Raw genomic sequence first — 20,951 nt, forward strand, 5'->3', positions numbered from 1 at the left:
AAAAAAAAAAAAAAACCCCAGTGTTGCCTTGCAGGTCAGGCTGATCATATATAGATTGTAGTGTTTGTTTTGTTGATGCAGAAGGATAGTCATGTGTATTAGTGGAATATCTGTTTTAAGTGTGTTTTCCTCATTGCTTTTCATAGTGAAGTTAGTAAGCAGTGTATTTGTGTTGGTAAAGATCAAGGTATATATGATTGGAAATACAATTGGATAATTCTGTAAATCTGTTTATATCAAGCAATGACTGTTTTCTCATGACACAGACAAATATGGCAAAGAGACAGTATAATTTGTTGGCAGTTGAGATAGAAGAAGAACTGATAGTGTTGGTTTTAAGGAAGTGGTCCTCACCATTTTCACTAGTTCAGGTAGTAAATAAGAATTCAATGAGGTGGAATGTGAAATTATTCTGCAGAAGAGAGTGAAGAGGAAGATCATGATGGAGAAGAAAAAATGCAAATGTGGAGCCTAAGAGAAGGAGACCATGCCCATTTGTAGACACCGATCAGCCTACAGCTCCAATGATGACACCATCAGGACTGATAAGGAACTCACAGCCAATAGAGGATCATGGGAGATGCTAATTGGCTATTGTGAGGACTCAAAGGAGTATGACTGAGTAGAACCCACAGCTCCACTGGATACTTTCCACTTTTTTTTTTTTATAATGAAACAGTGGATGTAATTATCAAATTTACAAATCAGAGACTGCATCTAGTCAAAAGAATTACATAAGGTCATATTCAAAATTCTGGCAGTTTTGTAAAAGAAGAAATTTGGGGGCTAATTGGAATTCTTCTCAATTATGTACACCAGCAAAATGAAAGACAGTATCTGAGATCTCTTCAGTGAGAAGAATTTTCCAGTTTGCTGTGCTATGCTTTCAGAAGTCAGAATGAGACTCATACTGAGGTGTCTACATTTTGATGATGCTGCAACATATGAAGCTCACACACAGCTTGATACATTTGATCCAGTGTGAGAGCTTTGGAATATGGGTTATAAATAGCTCTCACTTTACTACAGTCCTCATAAGTCTGTCACTGTCTATGAGGAATTGTCTCTCCGTGTGTTGTCCATTCAGGCTACATACCAACTAAACCCGGCCAGTATGAAATTGAAGCAAATCTTTTGTGTGATTCTTCCACAAACTGCTGTGTTGCCATATGCTGGGAAATCCGAGAACCTGAGAAATTACCACAGTGCCTCCAAAGTTGTAAAAAGATTGGTTCAGAACTGTCATTTGGATCATTTGGAAGAAATATTACCATGGATATGAAAGTTTACCTGCATTCCTCTGACTTTTAAGTTGCTTCAAAAGAATATGACCACAGTTGGTACCATTCATAGAGTAATAAGAGATCTACCTCTAGAACTCAAACCAGCATCTATGAAAATCTTGTCCACCTGGTACAGTAAGATTTGCCTTCTCTCCCTATGCTGACATAGTTATGTTCCAAAGGCAGGAAAGGTATTTATAATACTTTTCATATAACATGAAGATAAGAAGGTAGTGGATAACTTGTATAATGCTACTGAAGTAGGTATTGATGCTTTTCTTAAGTGCATGGGAACGTATCATATTCCTGTTGCTGGGGAGCTCGGTGTTTTCCTCTGGCAGTTTTCTTCAACATGATTGACACTGTGGGCATACAAGTTGTATGTGATTTTTCAGGAAACAGCCACTGGCCACAACTTCCATTTTGAGAAACAATCAGAAGAAAATACTATTTGAAAAATTTAGCACAACAGCTCTTTGACCATAAGGGATGCCTAATGTGTGTGCAGTCTCCACAAAAAATAGACAAAAGGCAATGAATCTTTGAGGACATGAGTACAGTGAAGGACAAGGCACAGTGACAAGAGGACAGTTCATACCCACCCAAAAGAAAGTTAAAGGAGTGAACACCTTACAAAAAAAAGTCACAGCTACCTTTGTCCCTGTGGGAAAGAATGGAAATAAATGAAGGCATGCAGTGAATGCAGCAAATACATCTGTCCCAATCACACATCAAAAATATGAAAAGGACATGCAAAGAATGTGATTTCAGTGTTGTTAGTTACTTGTAAAAGGATATGTAAAACATAGGCTTTTTGTGAAATTATAGTACTAGTTATTCTGAGCACCCCCTGCACCCCCCATTGGTGTTCGTCTGGTTCCAAAATAGCATTGGTACACCACAGTGCAATCATGGTGGACTGACCCTTTTATCATTACAAGATGCCTCTCTCAGGAAGAAAGCCTGGGCTGCTAAACAAGGATGTCTGGAGAACCCATAGGGAACATTCTTACTTGACAATTTTCACCGAAAAGGGAAAAGAATGTGGGTATGACATAATCTAGGTAACCAATGACCGATAGAAAAAGACAATCAGTGACCACGAGAAAAGAGCAATAATTCCTGGAGTCACAGGCTAGTTAGAGTTGCAGCCAGTTTGAAACTGAGAGGAAGAAGTATTATACCTCTGAACTGCCTTTGCAGCACCATCCCTCTCACCTCTTCTTCAGAGGGACTGACCCACTTCCAGCTCTTTTTCTAAGTGCTCTAAACTTCCTCTTCATTCTTAAATAAAATTTCTCTTTGTTACTATTGAAAAAACAAAACAAAATGTACTTGGTATTGTTTCTGTATCATCTGATATTAGTATAGCCATTTCAGCTTCCTTATAGCTGCTGGTGGAATATCTTTTTAACTCTTTTTTATTTCAGCTGTATTTGTACTTTTGGATCTAAGACGTGTTTCCTGGAGACAACAGCATGTAGTTGGGTAGTTTTCAAAATCCAGACTGACATTATCTTTTTGATTATTGTGATGTTGTGACCTAAATAAATGTCTAGCCTTCCTCACCATTTCATGGCATATATAACTCCTAAAATCTGTGCACTCTCCAAAAGTGACAAATGTCTTTTTATATTCTAATAAGTTGACTTATCACTGGTAACCCCTGGGCAGTTTCAGGATGGGTGCTGGTCACCTGAAAGGCCAACACCAGCTTAGAGTTGGGACTGGCAGCCCCACCCCTCACTTCCAGTTTTCTTCCTTAGTTCATTTTCTGTTGCTGTAATAGAGTGCCTGACACTGGGTATAAAGAAAAGGAATGTATTTCTTATACTTCTGGAGCTCAAGAACTGTAAGGTTGGGGGGGGGGGAGACACATCTGGTAAGAGAGAGAGAGTAGGTTGAGTTGATCACTGACATCCAATTTAATGGTTTAATCAGTCATGTTTGTGTGATGAAGCCTACATAAAACCTTCTAGGGCTTGGACTGCCTCTGGAAAGCTGCATGTGTGGAGGTTCCTGGAGGGTAGCACAGTCAGGAGGGCATGAAAGCTCTGTGCCCCTTCCCATATAACCCGACCCTAGGCATCTCTTTGTGTGTGTATCCTCTATAACATCTTATAATAAACCAATAAATGCAAGTAAAGTGTTTTCCCTGCGTTCTGTGAGCTGCTTTAGCAATTAGTCAACCCCAAGAAGGGGGTTGAGGGAAGTCTATGTATAGCTAGCTGATCAACCTCTGTTGTTTTACTTTTTGTTTTCTCTCTTTTTTTAATCCTTCTTTCTTTATTTTTTTGGCATTAAGTGAATATTTTCTTTTTTTTTTTTTTTTTTTTTTTGAGAAATGCCTGGGTAGAGTGCCATGGCATCACGCTCACAGCAACCTCCAACTCCTGGGCTCAAGCGAGTCTCCTGCCTCCGCCTCCCAAGTAGCTGGGACTACAGGTGCCCGCCACGACACCCGGCCATTTTTTGGTTGCAGCCATCATTGTTGTTTGGCGGGCCTGGGCTGGGGATTTGAACCTGCCACCTTAGGTGTATGTGGCTGGCGCCTTAGCTGCTTGAGCCACAGGCACCGAGCCAAGTGAATATTTTCTAATGTAGCATTTAAATTTCTTTAATGATGTTTTTACTGTATATTTTTATTGTGTTACAGAAGAACAAATTTCTTTTTTTTTTTTTTTTGAGACAGTCTCATTATGTTGCCCTGGGTAGAGTGCTATGGTGTCACAGCTCACAACAACCTCGAACTCTTGGGCTTAAGCGATTCTCTTGCCTTAGCCTCCCAAGTAGCTGGGACTACAGGCGCTAGCCACGATGCCTGGCTATATCTAACATTATAATAAAACAGGAACAACAGATGCACATGTGTGAGAAGGGACATAGAGCTTCCATGCCCTCTGCAGGTGCCCCACTGTCTGGGTACCTTGGTATTTCATCAGTCTGGAAGCTCACCAATCTCTGTCTTGGGGTTTTATGGAGTTTTATGTATGTAGACACTATTGGCAATCAACTTAACCTTTAGCCCCTCTTCCCTCCTTGGATGTTGGAGTGTTATACAGCACCAACCCTCTAACCACATAGTTGTCTTGACCCTGACCTAAGGCTGTCCAGAAGCCCAAGAGTAGCCTCATTAGAACAAAAAATGCTTCTGTCACCCCAGGAGATTGCAAGATCCTTGGAAACTCTGTGTGAGGAAACAGTATCAAAGACCAAATATCAGAGCAAAAAGATCCTCCTTGCCCCCCTATATACAAGAATTTTAGGAATTCTAGACGTGGAGCCAGGGTGGGATATATGAGGATTGCCCACAAAGTATACAGCCATCGTTAATATAACAAGAACTATTTACACTGCTGGATGTTTTCCAGCCAGCTTCGAAGGTTTCTTATCACCACGGCCACAATAACAAAATGCCACAGACTGGGCGGCTCAAGCAATAAAAAATTATTTTTCACAGTTTTGGAGGCAAGAGGTCCAGGGTCAATATGTGTAATTTGTCTTCTCTGAGGCCTCGCTCTGTGGCTTGCAGGTGGTGCTTTCTTTCTGTGTCCTAACATCCTTCCTGTGGGCCAGCATCTCTGGTGTCTCTCCTTTTTTTTTTTTTTTTAGACAGAGTTTGACTATGTCACTCTGGGTAGAGTGCCATGGCGTCCAGCTCACAGCAACCTCAAACTCTTTGGGCTTAAGTGATTCTCTTGCCTCAACCTCCCAAGTAGCTGAGACTACAGGTGCCCACCACAACGCCTGGCTATTTATTTGTTGCAGTTGTCATTGATGTTTAGTTGGCCTGGGCCAGGTTGGAACCCACCACCCTCTGTGCATGTGGTTGGCACCATAACTGCTGTGTTATGGGTGCCACCCTGGTGTCTCTCTTCTTATAGAGGATACCAGTCAGTTTAGACATCTACCCATATGACCTCATTTAACCCTGATTTCCTCCTTAAAGGCTCTAGCTCCACATACTTTGGGCATCAGGGTTTCATGTTTGAACAGAGTGGAGGGAGATACAATTCCGTTCATAACAGGTTCCCATCTCAAGCTGGTTTGAGAGGGGTGGTTATTGCTGCTTTTTACTTAGGAATTTTCCTGGGAAAAGGGATGTGAGAAATATACATACCTTTCTTTGGAATCTGTTTAACCCCCCAAAAGTGCATGGCTTCAGTCTTTTTATTTTTTTTCCCTAAGCACTATGACTTATTCTGTTCCCAACCTTGTGACCTAGTCAAACTGTAGTGTGCAAGAAAAACATAGTTCTGACAAGGATGAGTGTGGTAATGTGAGTATTAGCATATGGTGATTGATTTTTTTTTTTTTTTAATGAACAAATTTTATTTTTTAGGTTAGTTTTAGGTTTATAGAAAATGAAGGAGGCTTGGCGCAGTGGCTTAGGCCTGTAATCCTAACTTTTGGAGGTGGAGGCGGATGGATTACCGGAGCTCAGGAGTTGAAGACCAGCCTGAGCAAGACCGAGACCCCGTCTCTAAAAACTAGCCGGGCATTGTGGTAGGCACCTGTTATCGCCAGCTACTTGAGAGGCTAAGGCAAGAGGATCACTTGAGCCCAGGAGTTTGAGGTTGCTGTGAGCTATGATGCTGCCATACCTTACCAAGGATGACAAAGTGAGACTCTGTGTAAGAAAAAAAAACGAAAAGAAAAAGGAAAGGAAGAAAATGAAGACTGGGCCCAGTGGTTCATACCAGTAATCCTGGCACTCTGGAAGGTAGATTGCTTGAGCGCAGGAGTTGGAGACCTGAGCAAAAGCAAACCCCCATCTCTACTAAAAATAGACAGACTAGCCAGGTATTATGGTGGGTGCCTGTAGGCCTACTTACTTAGGAGGCTGAAGCAAGAGGATTGCCCAAACCCAAGAGTTTGAGGTTGCTGTGAGCACTATGATGCTATGGCACTCTATCTACCCAGGCAACAGATAAGACTCTGTCTCAAAAAGAAAAAAAATGGAGCACATAGTACAGAGCTGCTCCTTTGTAGGAGGTTTATGGGACCTTCCTAACTGATGTGGATGTGTTATTATCAACTAAAGTCTGTACCTTACATAAGGGTTTATAAGTAGTGTACAGGTCTATGGATTTTGATAAATGCATAATATTCTATATTTACTATTACAAGAGGTTTTTAACAATAAAAAATCTAAGAAAGGACACAAAAGATAAGTGTATAGCTCAGGGATTATCATGTAGGGAACATGGCCCTTTTGTGCCATTACTAACCACTATTCCCTCAAACCTTGTAAAAGGTACCACTGTAGCTCATAGATGATTTTGCCTTTATTTATATCTATATATAAAGGGAATTATTATTTTATGCCTAGCTTTTTTCACACAGTAGTGTATTTGTTAGATTCATCCATCCTGTTGCATATAGCTGAGTTTGTTAATTTTCATTACTGTATTGTTCCATTATTAAGAGTATATATTGCCTTCATTAATTTGTTTCCAGTTTTGGCTTACTGCACATGATGCAGCTGGCTATGTTACTAATCATGCATTTCTGTTTGGTATATGGCTTGGAATGAGAATTTTAGAGGTCTGAATTGTATTTGTTAACCTTTAGTAGGTGACGTCATATATTTTTCCAAAGTGTTAGACAATTTGCAGACCATTTTCTGTTTCTGTCACTACTGTATCAGAGTCCATTTGTTCCACCTTCTTACTAGTTTGTCATTACCAGTTTTAAAGTTTGATAGAATTCCAGTTTGTTTGAAAATACTTTTTTTTTTTAAACAGTCAACCTCAGTAGAGTGCTGTGGCATCACAGCTCATAGCAACTTCCAGTTCTTGGGCTCAGGCAATTCTCTTGCCTCAGCCTCCCTGGTAGCTGGGTCTACAGGTGTCTGCCACAACACCTAGCTATTTTTTTGTTGTAGTTTGGCCGGGGCCGGGTTTGAACCCGCCACCCTCGGTATATGGGGCCGGTGCCCTACTCAGCCACAGGTGCTGCCCCTATTTTAAAAGACTTTTTATTTATGAATTAGTTTATGTCTAGAAATCTTCGAGGCCATAAAATAACATTGCATACCCCTAAGAAGTAAAGATATTGGGAACAGACAGTAAGAACTTTTTAACTATATGTTTGAGGGTTGGTTTTTTTTTTGGTAATAATAATGAACATGGGCTCCGCGCCTGTGGCTCAAGCGGCTAAGGCGCCAGCCACATACACCTAAGGTGGCGGGTTCAAATCCAGCCCGGACCCACCAAACAACAATGATGGCTGCAACCAAAAAATGGCCAGGCGTTGTGGCGGGCGCCTGTAGTCCCAGCTACTTGGGAGGCATAGGCAGGAGACTCGCTTGAGCCCAGGAGTTGGAGGTTGCTGTGAGCATGATGCCATGGCACTCTACCTAGGGGGCTTGAGGCTCCGTCTCAAAAAAAAAAAAAATAATAATTATAATGAACATGGATTACTTAAAATACAGTATTACTTAGAATTATTTTTACTTGTTAAAAAGTCTGAGCAGACTGACTGGCATTTAAATGTAACCAAATGCTGGCTGTATTACATAGAATGAATTTCTGTTAAACATTCCTAAAATTTCATTCGCATTTGCCTTATGTGTGTATTATTGCATTCCTTCACCATTGCTATATCTCTTCCTAAATTAAAGATGGGGTTTGTCTAATCTAAAGTTTCAGCTACTAATTTTTTTTAGAATCTAGGCCAAACAGTGTTTTAATAAAAAATCTTTATTTATTACAGGTTTCTGATGTTCAGCACAACTGACTTTTAATACACTGCTACTATATCAAATCGACAATGAATTGGAATGCAGAACCCCAGAGTGCTATACTACCACCACCGTACTCTAAAAGCCAGTCATCTTTTTCACAGCAGTCGTTAATAAACCAGTTTACCCCATCTCACAGTACTTTTAGCTATTCTGGAAACAATCGAGAAACATGCATGTATCCCAGTAATTCAAATACTGTATCACAGCCACTGCTGAATATCCAAAATTATCTTCAACAAATCCCTGTTTCTGATGTGCATAATGGGACAGTTGTAGCTTCACAAACTTCATTAGAAAGATTAACACTTTCAAATGCTAAAGGACACAAACAACTAAATCATAATTTACAGATGTCTCCAGGAGTTACACAGAATGCATGGTCGAACTCACCAGTGAGGAATTCTATGCCTTCTCATACAGGGGCAACTGTATCTCATCACACTGATTTTGGAACAAATATACCCAGTGTACATGCACTACAGAATCAACTGGTAACATCAGACACGTATTCTACTCAACTCCAAATGATGCCTTCTAATTCTCTAAGAGCTCCTGTAACTTATCAAGGGAATCAGGGACTTAACCAGTCTAATTCAGTTCGCAACATTGAAGGTTGGGCACAACAGTATACATCTAATGGACTGACTTCTCCAGATTACAGACCACTTCCAAAGCAATACTGTTACTCACCTCAAGGTTTTATACAAGATCCTAATATTCAGAAACGAAATCCTGTGCCATCTACATCATTACAAGTTAAAAACAGTCACTTTCCAAATACTGCTACAGCTTTACAATCAAAGCAGTCTGCAGCTGTACTGTCGCAGCAATATGCCACTCCAGTTGACAAAAGACTTGCCCCTCCACCCCTTCCTCTTTATGACTGTAGATATGGAAGCCAGCCTTTACAAAGTGCTCCGCTTGTTCTTAAACGTTTGTCTGTTGAAGTTCCTCAGAGCCAAGAAACACACTCATCTGAAGTAAGGATGGACTCTTACAGAGGCTTTCAACAGCAGTGGCAAAACCCTCTTGAAAATGTCAGCACAATTGGAAATTTCTGTAACGTGAAAGTAAACGCCAATGTCAAACAGCCTTTTCTTGAACCAGTTAGATCATCTATGGATGCTGTTCAGCCAGTTGCTCAAAATAATCAAGAGAAAAGAATGGATTCTTGTAATCCAAATCAAATACTGGATACAAATGTCACAAAAGAAAAGCTAGTGAGAGATATTAAAACGTTAGTAGAAATAAAAAAGAACTTTACAGAACTTGCAAGGAAAATTAAAATTAGTAAAGATCTTTTGATAGCAGCAGGTTGTATTAAAATGAGTAATACCTCTAATAGTGAACGAGGTCAGAATTCTGAATTGTTCAGACAGACTGCCAAAATTCAGTCTGGACTACGAGTAACTCCAGGGATTGCAAAGGGACAATCACTAACAGCAACAAAATCTACAGAAACAAATAAAACACACTGTTCATTGACTTCCAACATTCAAGAAAGCAATTGCAGAAAGTTTAATCAAGTCAATTCTGTTGTACTAAATTCCGTCTCTTCAGCAAAGGTCCCGGGCCAGTGTCATGATTTGAAAGTTCTGTCTTCTTCAAAGACATCAACTGTTGAGATGACCCAGGCAACATTGAATAACAATCACCTTTCATTAGAAAATTCTGTCCAAGTTGAACAAAATCTGCCAACAATTTGTGAGACTGTTTCTGTTCCTCCATCTGTGTCTGCTGAGGAGTATATTTCAAAACACCAAAATAAGAATAGGCTGCTTCTCAATTTGCTTGTGCAAGGAGAGAGAGTTGAGGAGAAATCAAAAGATGCTAATGAACCTAGTCAGGATTCTAAAGTAGATAGTTGTGAAATGATTCTGAATACCCAAGTCACTGTTAACCAACTGAATTTGAGAACTACAGAAACCCTAAGTACTTCTAATGTAAGTGCCAGGATTTCAGGTAACTCTTCTTGCATCAAGCATGACTCCTCAACAGAGAGAATGCCTGCTAAAAGTGACAGTCCTTATTCCATGGAATTACTAGCAACCTGTCTTTCTCTGTGGAAAAAGAAGCCTTTAGAAACTGCAGAAGATAAACAGTGTAATGAGTCAAGAACAAACAAAACCGAGGTTGGAGTTTCAAGGCCTATGGATGTCTCTGCTAAGAGGACTTGTTCAGTTGTGGGCAATTCTCCAAATAAAATCATTAATCCCTCACAAACAACTTTGTCAGTGATGGTGCCGAATTATGAGTCTTCAGGAACAACTGTAACAAAGGGAACAGAACTTCAGGTTGCTGTGGTAACACCCTTAATTCTTTCAGATGTCAAAACATTGTCAGTCAAAGGAATAATACCTGAAGCTTTACCTGAAACAGTATATCCAGTTATTAAAGAGGGCAGTGTTTGTAGCTTACAAAATCAACTGGCAGAAAATACAACAGTAAGTGCTGCTTTAAAAGATGATGTTAATGGGCCCGTAGCAAGTACTGTAACATCAACCAAGATTCACCCTCTGACTCAAAAGGAAAAGAACGAGTCAACTAATGGTGATTCAGAAGGCACACCTAATACCAATGAAGGAAAGTACAGCAAATTGGAATCAGACACCTATTCTCTTGTGAGTGATCAGCAAGCCTTGTGTAAATCAAGAGACATTACTGTCGTGAATAGTGATATATTACAGATTGACAGTATTTGTTCTCTTGTTGAAGGTGATGTATCATATAATTCCCAAATAGCAAAGATATTCAACTCTCTACCGATGGAAAAGGTTGAGCCACAGAAGCCTCTACCCAGTCAGGAAGGGAATAGTTATAGAGAACAAAAAGAACAACTAGATAATACCACTGAAAATAAAGACTTTGATTTTCAAAAAGATGAGTTAATAGAGTGTACAGATGTTTCACATAAATTATCTGATATGTCAAAGTCACAGCAACCTCCAGAGTCATTGTCTTTTAATGCTGAAGCAAGTAGAGGCACTCTAGAGCAAAGCGGGGTAGCACATAGCATGAAGGAAAGCACAGCTGGCAATGTGTGTTCATCAGCTGCTACGCCGCTGGATATTGACCCTCAGGAAATCGATGTATCCAGCAATTACATTGCCCAAGAGCCCACAAGAAATGAGATTGACAGTGATAAGACATTGTATCTACATGATCAGCTTTCAGAACTTCTAAGAGAGTTTCCTTATGGCATTGAAGGTATAAACAGATGCAAAGGTTCTGTGGGTCTACCAATGACCAACCATATTTCAGAAGACCAAGCGACTGATAAATCCAGTTGTGACTCCAAAGACTCAACAGATCAAATACAAATTACAATATTAAGCTCAGAACAAATGAAAGAATTATTTCCTGGACAGGATGATCAACCCTGTGATAGAGACAGATCAGAAGAACCTCAGAAAGAAGAGCCTAACACAGAAGTAGGTAGCCAGCATGACCCCCAAGCACCTACAACAGGAGAAAGTCGTGATTCTTTATCAGTGGACTCAGAGAAAGATGATGTCCATTGCTGTGCACTGGGTTGGCTCGCTATGGTTTATGAAGGAGTCCCCCAGTGCCAGTGTGATTCCATCAAGAACTCAGCCTCAGAAGAAGAAAACGGAAAAGAACAGTCTTCTATGGAGACCAGCAATGGTAAGCAAGGAGAGAGAACCTCTGATAGTGATGTAGCTATTGTTGAATTGATACAATTGAATAGTCCTTCAAATAATCCAAAGACTTCTGTGACTCTTCCAGACAGGAACAGTACTTTTCCTGAAATACAAAGCAGCGATACAAAAGATACATCCCAAACCAAGCAGAACAGTTTACTAAAGACAGAACAAAAATCAACTGATCACTTTTCCTCTAAATGTGATAAACTGGTTTCCTTGCAAAATCATGGGAAAAAAAACCTGAAGTACCATGAGGTAACCTTTAATTCCCACCATAAAATGATAACATTTCACGAACAAGCTCAACAAAGCCTGCAGAAGAAACATGGGACCCAAAACTCACGCCCGCTAAAAGCAAAACCAGTCTTAGTGGTAAATAAAGATCACTATAAGAAGAACAGCTCTTTGGTACAGTTAGTAGCATCAGAGAAGAAAAAAATAAAATTTAAAGCAGGGGGCTTCAAACAAAATCATTTGGAAAAGAGGAAGCTGGACCAAGGGAGCATACTAGATATAGAGGTAAAGAAGAGGAAACAGGATATACAAGAGCAGAATAAAAATGTGGGAGGTGCACTCAAAGTACATGGTTCTTCATCAAACCCAAATGAAAGAGCCAGTGTTAAAGACAAGACTGTGTCGAGCACTACATCCTCAGACATGAAGGTGAGCTCATCTAAAGTGAACAGAGTTATAACTGTGCAAGAGTATTTTGAAAGGCGGAAACACAAAGAGGCGATAAGTGATAAAGCAGCAAAGAGAATCCTTGTGAAAAACAGGCCACATAATTCTGAATACTTACGACCCAGTAAGCCTCCTATGCAAGTAGGGAGTTGGGGGAAACCAAATGAGAGGCCCAGTGTCAGCCTACAGACCCCTAAAGAATCATTAAGTGTCTTTACGAACCCTGGTAAAAACCACAAAGTCCACCGTTCCGAGGGGTCTAAAGCATACACCCTTTCAAGGAATGTTAAAGGAACCACTGGTGGAAAGCCGGCTGACAAAATGTGGATTGATAAGGCCAAGTTAGACAAAAAAGTAACCCATATAAATAATGAAGTTCGTTTCAGCCAGATGCCTCCACAAGCAAAGGAACAAAGGAAACTATATCTGAACAGAGTGGCCTTTAAGTGCACTGAACGGGAAAGCATTTGTCTTACCAAGTTAGACGGTTCACCTAGGAAGCTTAATAAAGATAACGAGAAAACACAGGAAAATAAACCTAAAACCCTTCTACCTGTGAAAGATACCACAAAAAAACCAAACATGCTAGAGTTTAAACTGTGTCCAGATGTGCTGTTCAAGAATACGAGCTCCTCTGAAGAAAAGAAGGATTTAAAATCTCATCCTAGGAAGGAGCAAACTCCTATGCAAGGTCCAGTATGATTTTCTTGATCATGTCTACAACACTAAAAAAATGGTAGAGGTCAGTGTTTGGGCTAATGCCTCTGGTGCCATCTGGGTTGCTGGGAAAACTCTTAATGTTACTCCATTTCCTGGTATTTGTTTTTCTCAGCGTTTCATTGGCAATACTTGTTTTTGCCACCTTATTGTAAATTTTGTTGTAAATTAGTAATAAGAGCTATATAAGACTGTAAGGTTTGCCAAATACAGATAATTGGGTACCAAGGAGACTATATTGTGAAAAACATCTTACGTTCCGGGTGACAAGTTAGAGAACTGCAGAGTATACCTTATACCTTATCCTAACAGTCTTGGTTTTGTTAAATCTCCTTTGGACTTCTCATCTTAAAGCCCTGTGAATTTGAAATTTTGGCTGAAATATTAGGAGGTAGGATTAGTAATCTTTTTGTTGATATGAAAATGGGACAATGTGTTACCTGTGTAAAGTCAAAATGGAAATGTCTAGCTTACTCATGAGATGGGAGGGCCCTGAAAGCAGTTGCCCAGTGTTAAACTACGTTCTCTTTAAAGCCAGGATGGCACATTTTAGGTAGCTTATTGGTAGACTTCTTAATGTAGTGCAAGAGAGGAAGAGGAAATGGATGACTGGTTCTTCGTGGTGGTAAGGGAATGTTTAGGGGTTGGGGATATTATATACAGGGTGGCCATTAAAGTTCATGCACAGTTTAAAATAAGGGAATGTTTAGGGTTGTGGATATTATATACAGGGTGGCCATTAAAAGTTCATGCACAGTTTAAAATAGTGTGCAATTTTAAATTGCACATGAACTTTACGACCACCCTGTATAAAGCCTAGTGCTGAGAACATGAGGTTGAAATGGAAATCGTCGTCTTTGCTCTGTTTTTCAGGCGTTTTTTAGGGATGCATAAAGCTGTCGCATAAATAGGGTTCATTTTCTTGGAAGGTGCAAGAGATTGTGATTAAACACATTTTACAAAGTTCACTTTGTTAAAAAAAAAAAAAAAGGTTGATTTCAGTAGGTCCTTTTATTTGGATCCCTAGGATATGAGGAGTGGGTGTAATGGAAACATTTGGAAGTGGACAGGGAAATATAAGTGACTTTGTCTTGTGTGCCCTCAAATATCTTCAGATATGTTATTTTCTTAGGGTTATGTTACATGCAGGTATATTTGGTGTCTTCTAAAATCTATTTTAGACTTACATGACTTTATTATAATAGCAGTATCTAGACATCTGAAAGTACATATTTAAATAGTTTCAGGAATAAAAAGTACAAAAGAAGACTGGTTAAAACGTGCAACTGTGAAGAAAAGGATGCAGGAGGACACTCAAGAAATAGGTAAAATCATCTGTTTAACTTTTCATTTTACTTACTATATATCTGGTATATATAAGTTGGATTGTGATGGCAATGCTGTTAATATAAAGTCTGATTTTATGTGTGTTCTTTTTTCATTCATTTTGATGGTTGATGTCCTATGAATGATAGGACATTCTCTTATTTTCTCTGTCATGCTGTGGACTGGGAAGCTGATATGTATTCCTCTTTTTTTTTCTTTTTTTTTGAACCAGAGAGATTTATTCCTTTTAACAAGAAAATAATCCTTATCACAGTGAGTTATATAATGGTTTGCATATTTTTCCTGTACAGGACCAGATAGCAAACATTTCAAGTTTCCTGTGTCATAAGGCTCACTGTCACCTGCAGTCACATAAAGTTCACTGTAAGGTTGAAAGAGTGATCTTAGTTGAATTTTTGGTTGGCAAGTGATTTTTTTTTTTTTTTTTTGAGACTGAGTTTTTCTTGCCCTCGGTAGAGTATCAGGGCATGACAGCGCACAGCAACCTCAAACTCTTGGGCTTAAGCAGTTCTCTTGCCTCAGCCTCCCAGGTAGCTGGGACTACAGACGCCTGCGACAGTGCCTGGCTATTGTTTAGAGATGGGGTCTTGCTCTTGCTCAGGCTGGTCTCAAACCCGTGAGCTCAGGCAGTCCACTCACCTCAGCCTCCCAAGTGCTGGGATTATAGTTATGAGCCACTGTGCCCAGTGGCTGAGCTGAGCACTAAACTAGAAAAACGAGCTTTCAGGATCCCATTTAATTAGTAGAATAAGGCTCAGTGCCCACAACCACACTGGTTGCGGTGCCAGCTAGAAACAACAATGACAACTGCAACAAAAAATGGCCGGGTGTTGTTGCGGGTGCCTGTAGTCCCAGCTACTTGGGAGGCTGAGGCAAGAGAATTGCTTAAGCCCAGGAGTTTGAGGTTGCTGTGAGCTGTGATTCCACAGCACTCTACCAAGGGCAACATAGTGGGACTGTCTCAAAAAATGAAAATTTTTAAAAAATAATAGTGGAATGAAAGTACTTTATTAAAAATAGGAGACTTGACAAAGTGTGAAGAGAGTGTAAGACTAATAGTCCATAAGCAGACATGTAGAAATTGAGTCAGATGAAACATGTATATAGGATGAAACTAAGTTAAATCAAAGAAAGAAGAAATGCACCCTTCATCACAGCAGGAAATCGAACTATAGGGAGGGAATAAAAAGAGCAAGGAGAGATTTGTGAGTGAAAGAAATACCCCTCAGGTTGGAATACAGAAAGCCAAAAACGAGAAAGATGGAAACGGGCACAGAGATCCAGGCCAGAAAGGTCCATCTTTGGAAACCGTTGAGACAGAAACAGTATCGTGAAGAAAAAGTGAAAGGCATGTTTGGAATCCAAGGCTGAAAATACTTGAAAGACAGAAACACAGATTGACCAAAGAGGCTCAGAGATAAGCATGAGCCCGATGACACGCATAAAGATAGCAGGCAGGATGAGCAGCACGTAGTCAGCATAGACCTGAAATGCTCAGAATCGTGATGAAAACCTACAAGCCAGAAGCTGGGTGCGGCGGCTCATGCCTGTAATTCTAGTCCTTTGGGAGGCTGAAGCGGGTGAATTCCTGAGTTGAGGCATTCAAAACCAGCCTGAGCAAGAGTGATACTGTCTCTACTAAAAATCAGCCAGGCCATGTGACTGGTACCTGTAGTCCCAGCTACTTAGGACAAACCAGGGCACAAATACAGTAAGATCTGAAGCAAGGTAAGACTAACCAGGAATAAGTCCTAGAGCTGTCAAAATATGACGAGACACAGAGGGGTGAAACTTCAGGAGAATAAAAGAAAATCAGATGAGTGCTGCATGGGCATTCAAAGGCCTATTAGGGGCAAATAGAGCCAGCAGTGGAGAACAGAGCCCTGAGGAGGGAAACAGACCTTAGGAGAAGAGACTGGAGAAGAGTCAACCAGCTGTAAAGTGAGACAAAAACTGGTGTCAGGAATTCCCAAGCGGCTACAAAGAAACACTTAAGTGGTATCTAAATTTCTTAAAAAAGGTCGGAGTGTTCATGGAGCCAGTAAAATCGTGAGAAAGAGATGAAGTAACAAGAATCCCTTGGAAAGCAACTTAGAGACCCACTTTGAGTATGAGCATTACTAGCAGAATTTGAAACAGATATCAAGAATTCAGAAGACAATACTTGACTCACTCAGGCAGGAAGAGGTAAAAGAAGACTATTATCCAGAAAGAGGTGGCCACGTTAGGAACCCAAGGGCAGGTGGTCCTTCACTTCACAGCAGTGCGAAAGTGACAGCGCATTCTGTAGAACCCCAGCAACCATTCTGTGGAACTTTAGATACAGTGTTTGGTAAGTTAGACGAGGTACTCAGCACTTCGTTATGAGATAGGTTTTATGTTGGGTGATTTTACCCAACTGTAGGCTGTGAGTGCTCTGAGCATGTTTAATACAGGCTGGGCTGTGGCAGTGTTGAGTACGTAAGGTATGTTTTCAACTTGGGTATCTTCAGATTCTGAAGGGTTTGTCAGGACATGACCCTGTTGTAAGTCAGGGACTATATTCTGAATAGGGGAAGAAGCTCCTAAACTTGAGGCATAGAAACTGCATAGAAAAGGGAAAACTAGGTCCATCAAAAGAAGATCCTGAGGCTAATGCAGCACTAACATGGTCTAGAGACAGACAGGTGCAGACTGCTCCTTGTCTCCACTGCATGACAAGGCCAACATGTTAAAATTACCCTTTTCACTGTTGGCTGGCTGGTTCTTGAGCTCTTTGCATTGCTAGTATAAATAGCTGTTAAAAAGGGCCACAATTGTGTTAAAATACACAGATGAGGCTGGGTACGGTGCCTCACACTTGTAATCCTAGCACATTGGGAGGCTGAGGTGGGTGGATTGCTTGAGCTCAGGGGTTTGAGACCGATCTGAGCAAGAGCAAAACCCCATCCCATCTCTGCTAAAAGTACAAGAACTAGCCAGGTGTTGTGCCACCACATGCCTATAGATAGTGGAGCTACTTGGAAGGCTGAGGCAAGAGAATTGGTCAAGACCAGCCCAGGAGTTTGAGGTTGCTGTCAGCTAGGATGACACGGCACTCTACCCAGGGCAGTGGAATGAGACTCTGTCTCAAAAATAAATAAATAAAAATAAAATGTGCAGATGATAGATTTAATTCAGCCAAGGGTAAAGACAGAGCAGAACAGCCCTGGGCAGTGATGATGGGGGTGAGAGTAGAAAAGAGCCTCCAAAGAAAAGGCAAGACGGAGTGTGTGTATAACCTATATTTATGGGTAAAGAACTGCTGTTTTCCCAAACTCTAGCTTAACTCTAGTGCCCTAATTTTTTTTTTTTTTTTTTTTGTAGAGACAAGAGTCTCACTTTATCGTCCTCAGTAGAGTGCTATGGCGTCACACAGCTCACAGTAACCTCCTCAACTCCTGGGCTTAGGCAATTCTCTTGCCTCAGCCTCCCAAGTAGCTGGGACTACAGGTGCCCACCACAACACTTGGCTATTTTTTTTTTTTTTTTTTTTGCAGTTTGGCCGGGGTTGGGTTTGAACCTGCCACCCTCAATATATGGGGCCATTGCCCTACCAACTGAGCCACAGGCACCGTCCAGCCCTAATTTTTTCTTTCTGAGATTGTGTCTCACTATGTTGGACAGGCCAGAGCACAGTGACCTCAAACTCCTGGGCTAGTAATCCTCTGCCTCAGCCTCTGAAGTAGCTGGGACTATAGGTGTCACCTTGTCTGGCTACTACTTTTTTTCTAATTTTTTGTAGTGATGGGGTCTTGCTTCTTGGTCCCTTTTTCTTTTTTTTTTTTGGGACAGAGTCTCTTATGTCGCCCTCGGTAGATTGCTGTGGCATCACAGCAACTTCAAACTCTTGGGCTTAAGCAAGTCTATTGCCTCACCTTCCCAAGTAGCTAGGACTACGGGCGCCCTCCACAACCCCTGGCCATTTTTTTGTTGTAGTTGTCATTGTTTGAACCCACCAGCCTCAGTGTATGTGGCCAGCACCCTAAACATTGAGCTGTGGGCACCAAGCCTAATTTTCTTGCTTTTAGTAGAGACAGGGTCTTGCTTGTTCTCGATCAGGCAGGGATTTTGCTCTTGTTAGGGCCGGTATCAAACTCCAGGCCGCAAGTGATCTTCCCGCTTTAGCTCCCATGCTAGATTATAGATGTGAGCCACCTTGCCCAGCCATTACCCTAATTTTTTATCCCAAGACGAGTGTACATTTTCTTCTTAATTTTTATTGATTATATAATAGTCATACCCAACATTAAGAGCGACAGATATTTGCTTCTCAGCCTTTTGGCTAAGATCAAGTGAAGATTGAGAAATAAAATTTTTGTTTCCCTTAGATAAGGATGTTAATTCAAGACTGTCCAAGAGAAGCTTCAGTGCAGATGGATTTGAGATGCTACAAAACCCAGTCAAGGATTCAAAAGCCTTATTTCAAACCTACAAACAGATGCACCTGGAGAAGCGAAGCAGAAGCCTTGGGAGCAGTCCTGTCAAGTAATTACAAAATGTGTTCCGTAATTGCCGCTGAGAAATTTCTCATTCTCTTGTTCAGGATGTTTTCTTGGAAATACTCAGAATTGCCATAAGAGAGATTTCTCAGTTGGAGAGTTTGGTTCCCACATAGGTTATGTACTTCACTGAAATTGCTTAATTAAAATGGTTTGAGAACTCTGTGGGTGGGCAGACATAAGAAACAGATGGTATTTGTCAGGGAAACCATAAGGTATTTGAACTTACACATTATTGAGTCAAGTTTACCATTATTCTAAGAGGAATGCTTACACTGACTTAATTTTGAAAGGCTATCTACCTATCTACCTTGAGGGAGGATTGTTCCTTAGTTAGGGACTTGTTTATTTAACTGGGACTGTAAATGTACTTTTGTTTCAAAGCTATATTAGCAAAACTTATTTTTCAAAAATACCCACTGTAAATATCAAATTATATTCTTAAGTATTTTATACCTAATTGTAAAGTTTTTCAGAACTCTTGTTTTATACTTGTATAAAGACACGATTTGAAGACACAAGTGAAGACACAGTTTGAATAATGTGTTAACATTACTTTTCCTATTTGAAATAAACATTTATTTTTTACAAAGCTACTTTGACATTTTCGTGGCTTAATTTCTTTTTGGTTTTCTATCCTTACAGTAGGCCGCATTTTGGAAAGGTCATTGTAAGTTGAAATGTCACAGCTTGTTAGGTGTCGCAATAGATATTTTTAGATTACATCAGGTGAGGGCACTATGTTTTCCTAGGCTAGGAAATTGTAAGAAAGGCAAAATAAAACAGCTGTTTGGGGGTTTAGTTTATCACTACTAGAAAAGCGTTGGTTATTTTTATAAAGTCTTAATATTCTATGTATCATTACATTCAAAGTGCAAGGTGGACCAATAGATTTTGGTAAAACGATGCAATTCCTTGTGGTTTCAGCTTTCATAATACAACCTTTAGGAAACAGTTACGTGTTGCTTATTGACAGGGAGTGAGTTGCATCCCTAGGTGATTTCATCCTTGCATGAACATTAAAGAGTGTACTTACACCAACCTAGATGGTACAGGTTGGGCATCCCAAATCTGAAAGTCCAAAATATACCAAATTCTGAAACTCTTTGAGCACTGACATGGCCCTTTGGATGAAAGAACCCAAGACTGACTATTGGTTTTACCAAGTGATAATTGTTATTTGAGGTTCTTTTCAAGAAAATATTTTACTTTGGATTTTGAGTCTTTGGATTAGGGATGCTCATTTGGTAAGTATAATGCAGATACTCCCAAATCTGGAAAAACCTGAAACATTTCAGGTCCTGAGCATTTCCAGTAAGGGATATTGATTGAATCTGTGTATAGCCTGTTACATACCTAGGCTACATGGTCTATGCTCCTCAGCCACAGACCTGTACACCCTATTACCATAACTATATTGAATAGGAAATTGTGACAGTGCTATTTGTGTATCTAAACATAGACAAGGTACTGTAAAAACACAGTCAAAATGATAAAGAGGCACTTGTGTAGGGCTTTTACCATGAAGGGAGCTTATAGGACCGGAGGTTTGCTCTGGATGAGTCAGTGAATTGCTTTGGGCAATGAATGTGAAGGCCCATGACATTACTTATATTACTATAGGCTTTATAAACACTGGGTGGCACCTATGGCTCAAAGGAGTAGGGCGCCAGCCCCATATGCCAGAGGTGGCAGGTTCAAATCCATCTTTGGCTAAAAACTGTAAAAAAAAAAAACAACTGTAAACTTAGGAATAATAAGCTTAGCTCAAGTTTCCTTTCTAAACTATTTTTTTCTTTTTGTTCCCTGGAAAAGAGTGCATGCAGTACCATAATATAGCTCATTGCAACCTCCAACTGCTGGGCTCAAGCAGTCCTCCTGCTTTAGCCATGGTTCTCACCCTTCCTAATGCCACGACCCTTTAATACAGTTCCTCATGTTGTGGTGACCCCCAACCATAAAATTATTTTCGTTGCTACTTCATGAAGTA

The 20,951-nt window shown here is 40.3% G+C and overlaps 1 protein-coding gene across 3 annotated transcripts in view; it reads left to right on the forward strand.

The window, feature by feature from the left end:
- The window catches only part of KIAA1551 (KIAA1551 ortholog), a 37,250-nt gene extending 17,717 nt beyond the window's left edge, over positions 1-19,533 (forward strand). For all 3 annotated transcript variants that reach the window (XM_023514718.1, XM_023514719.1, XM_003792487.3), the window contains 3 exons: positions 8,001-13,068; positions 14,336-14,419; positions 18,791-19,533. In XM_023514718.1, coding sequence (XP_023370486.1) covers positions 8,058-13,068; positions 14,336-14,419; positions 18,791-18,951 — 5,256 coding nt within the window. In that variant the 5' untranslated portion in view covers positions 8,001-8,057 and the 3' untranslated portion in view covers positions 18,952-19,533. The remainder of the gene's footprint in view (positions 1-8,000; positions 13,069-14,335; positions 14,420-18,790) is intronic.
- The last annotated feature ends 1,418 nt before the right edge of the window (positions 19,534-20,951 follow it).

This window comes from Otolemur garnettii, unplaced genomic scaffold (genome assembly GCF_000181295.1).
Source record: "Otolemur garnettii isolate 467f Iridium unplaced genomic scaffold, OtoGar3 scaffold00057, whole genome shotgun sequence".
In the NCBI taxonomy this organism is placed as follows: Eukaryota; Metazoa; Chordata; class Mammalia; order Primates; family Galagidae; genus Otolemur; species Otolemur garnettii.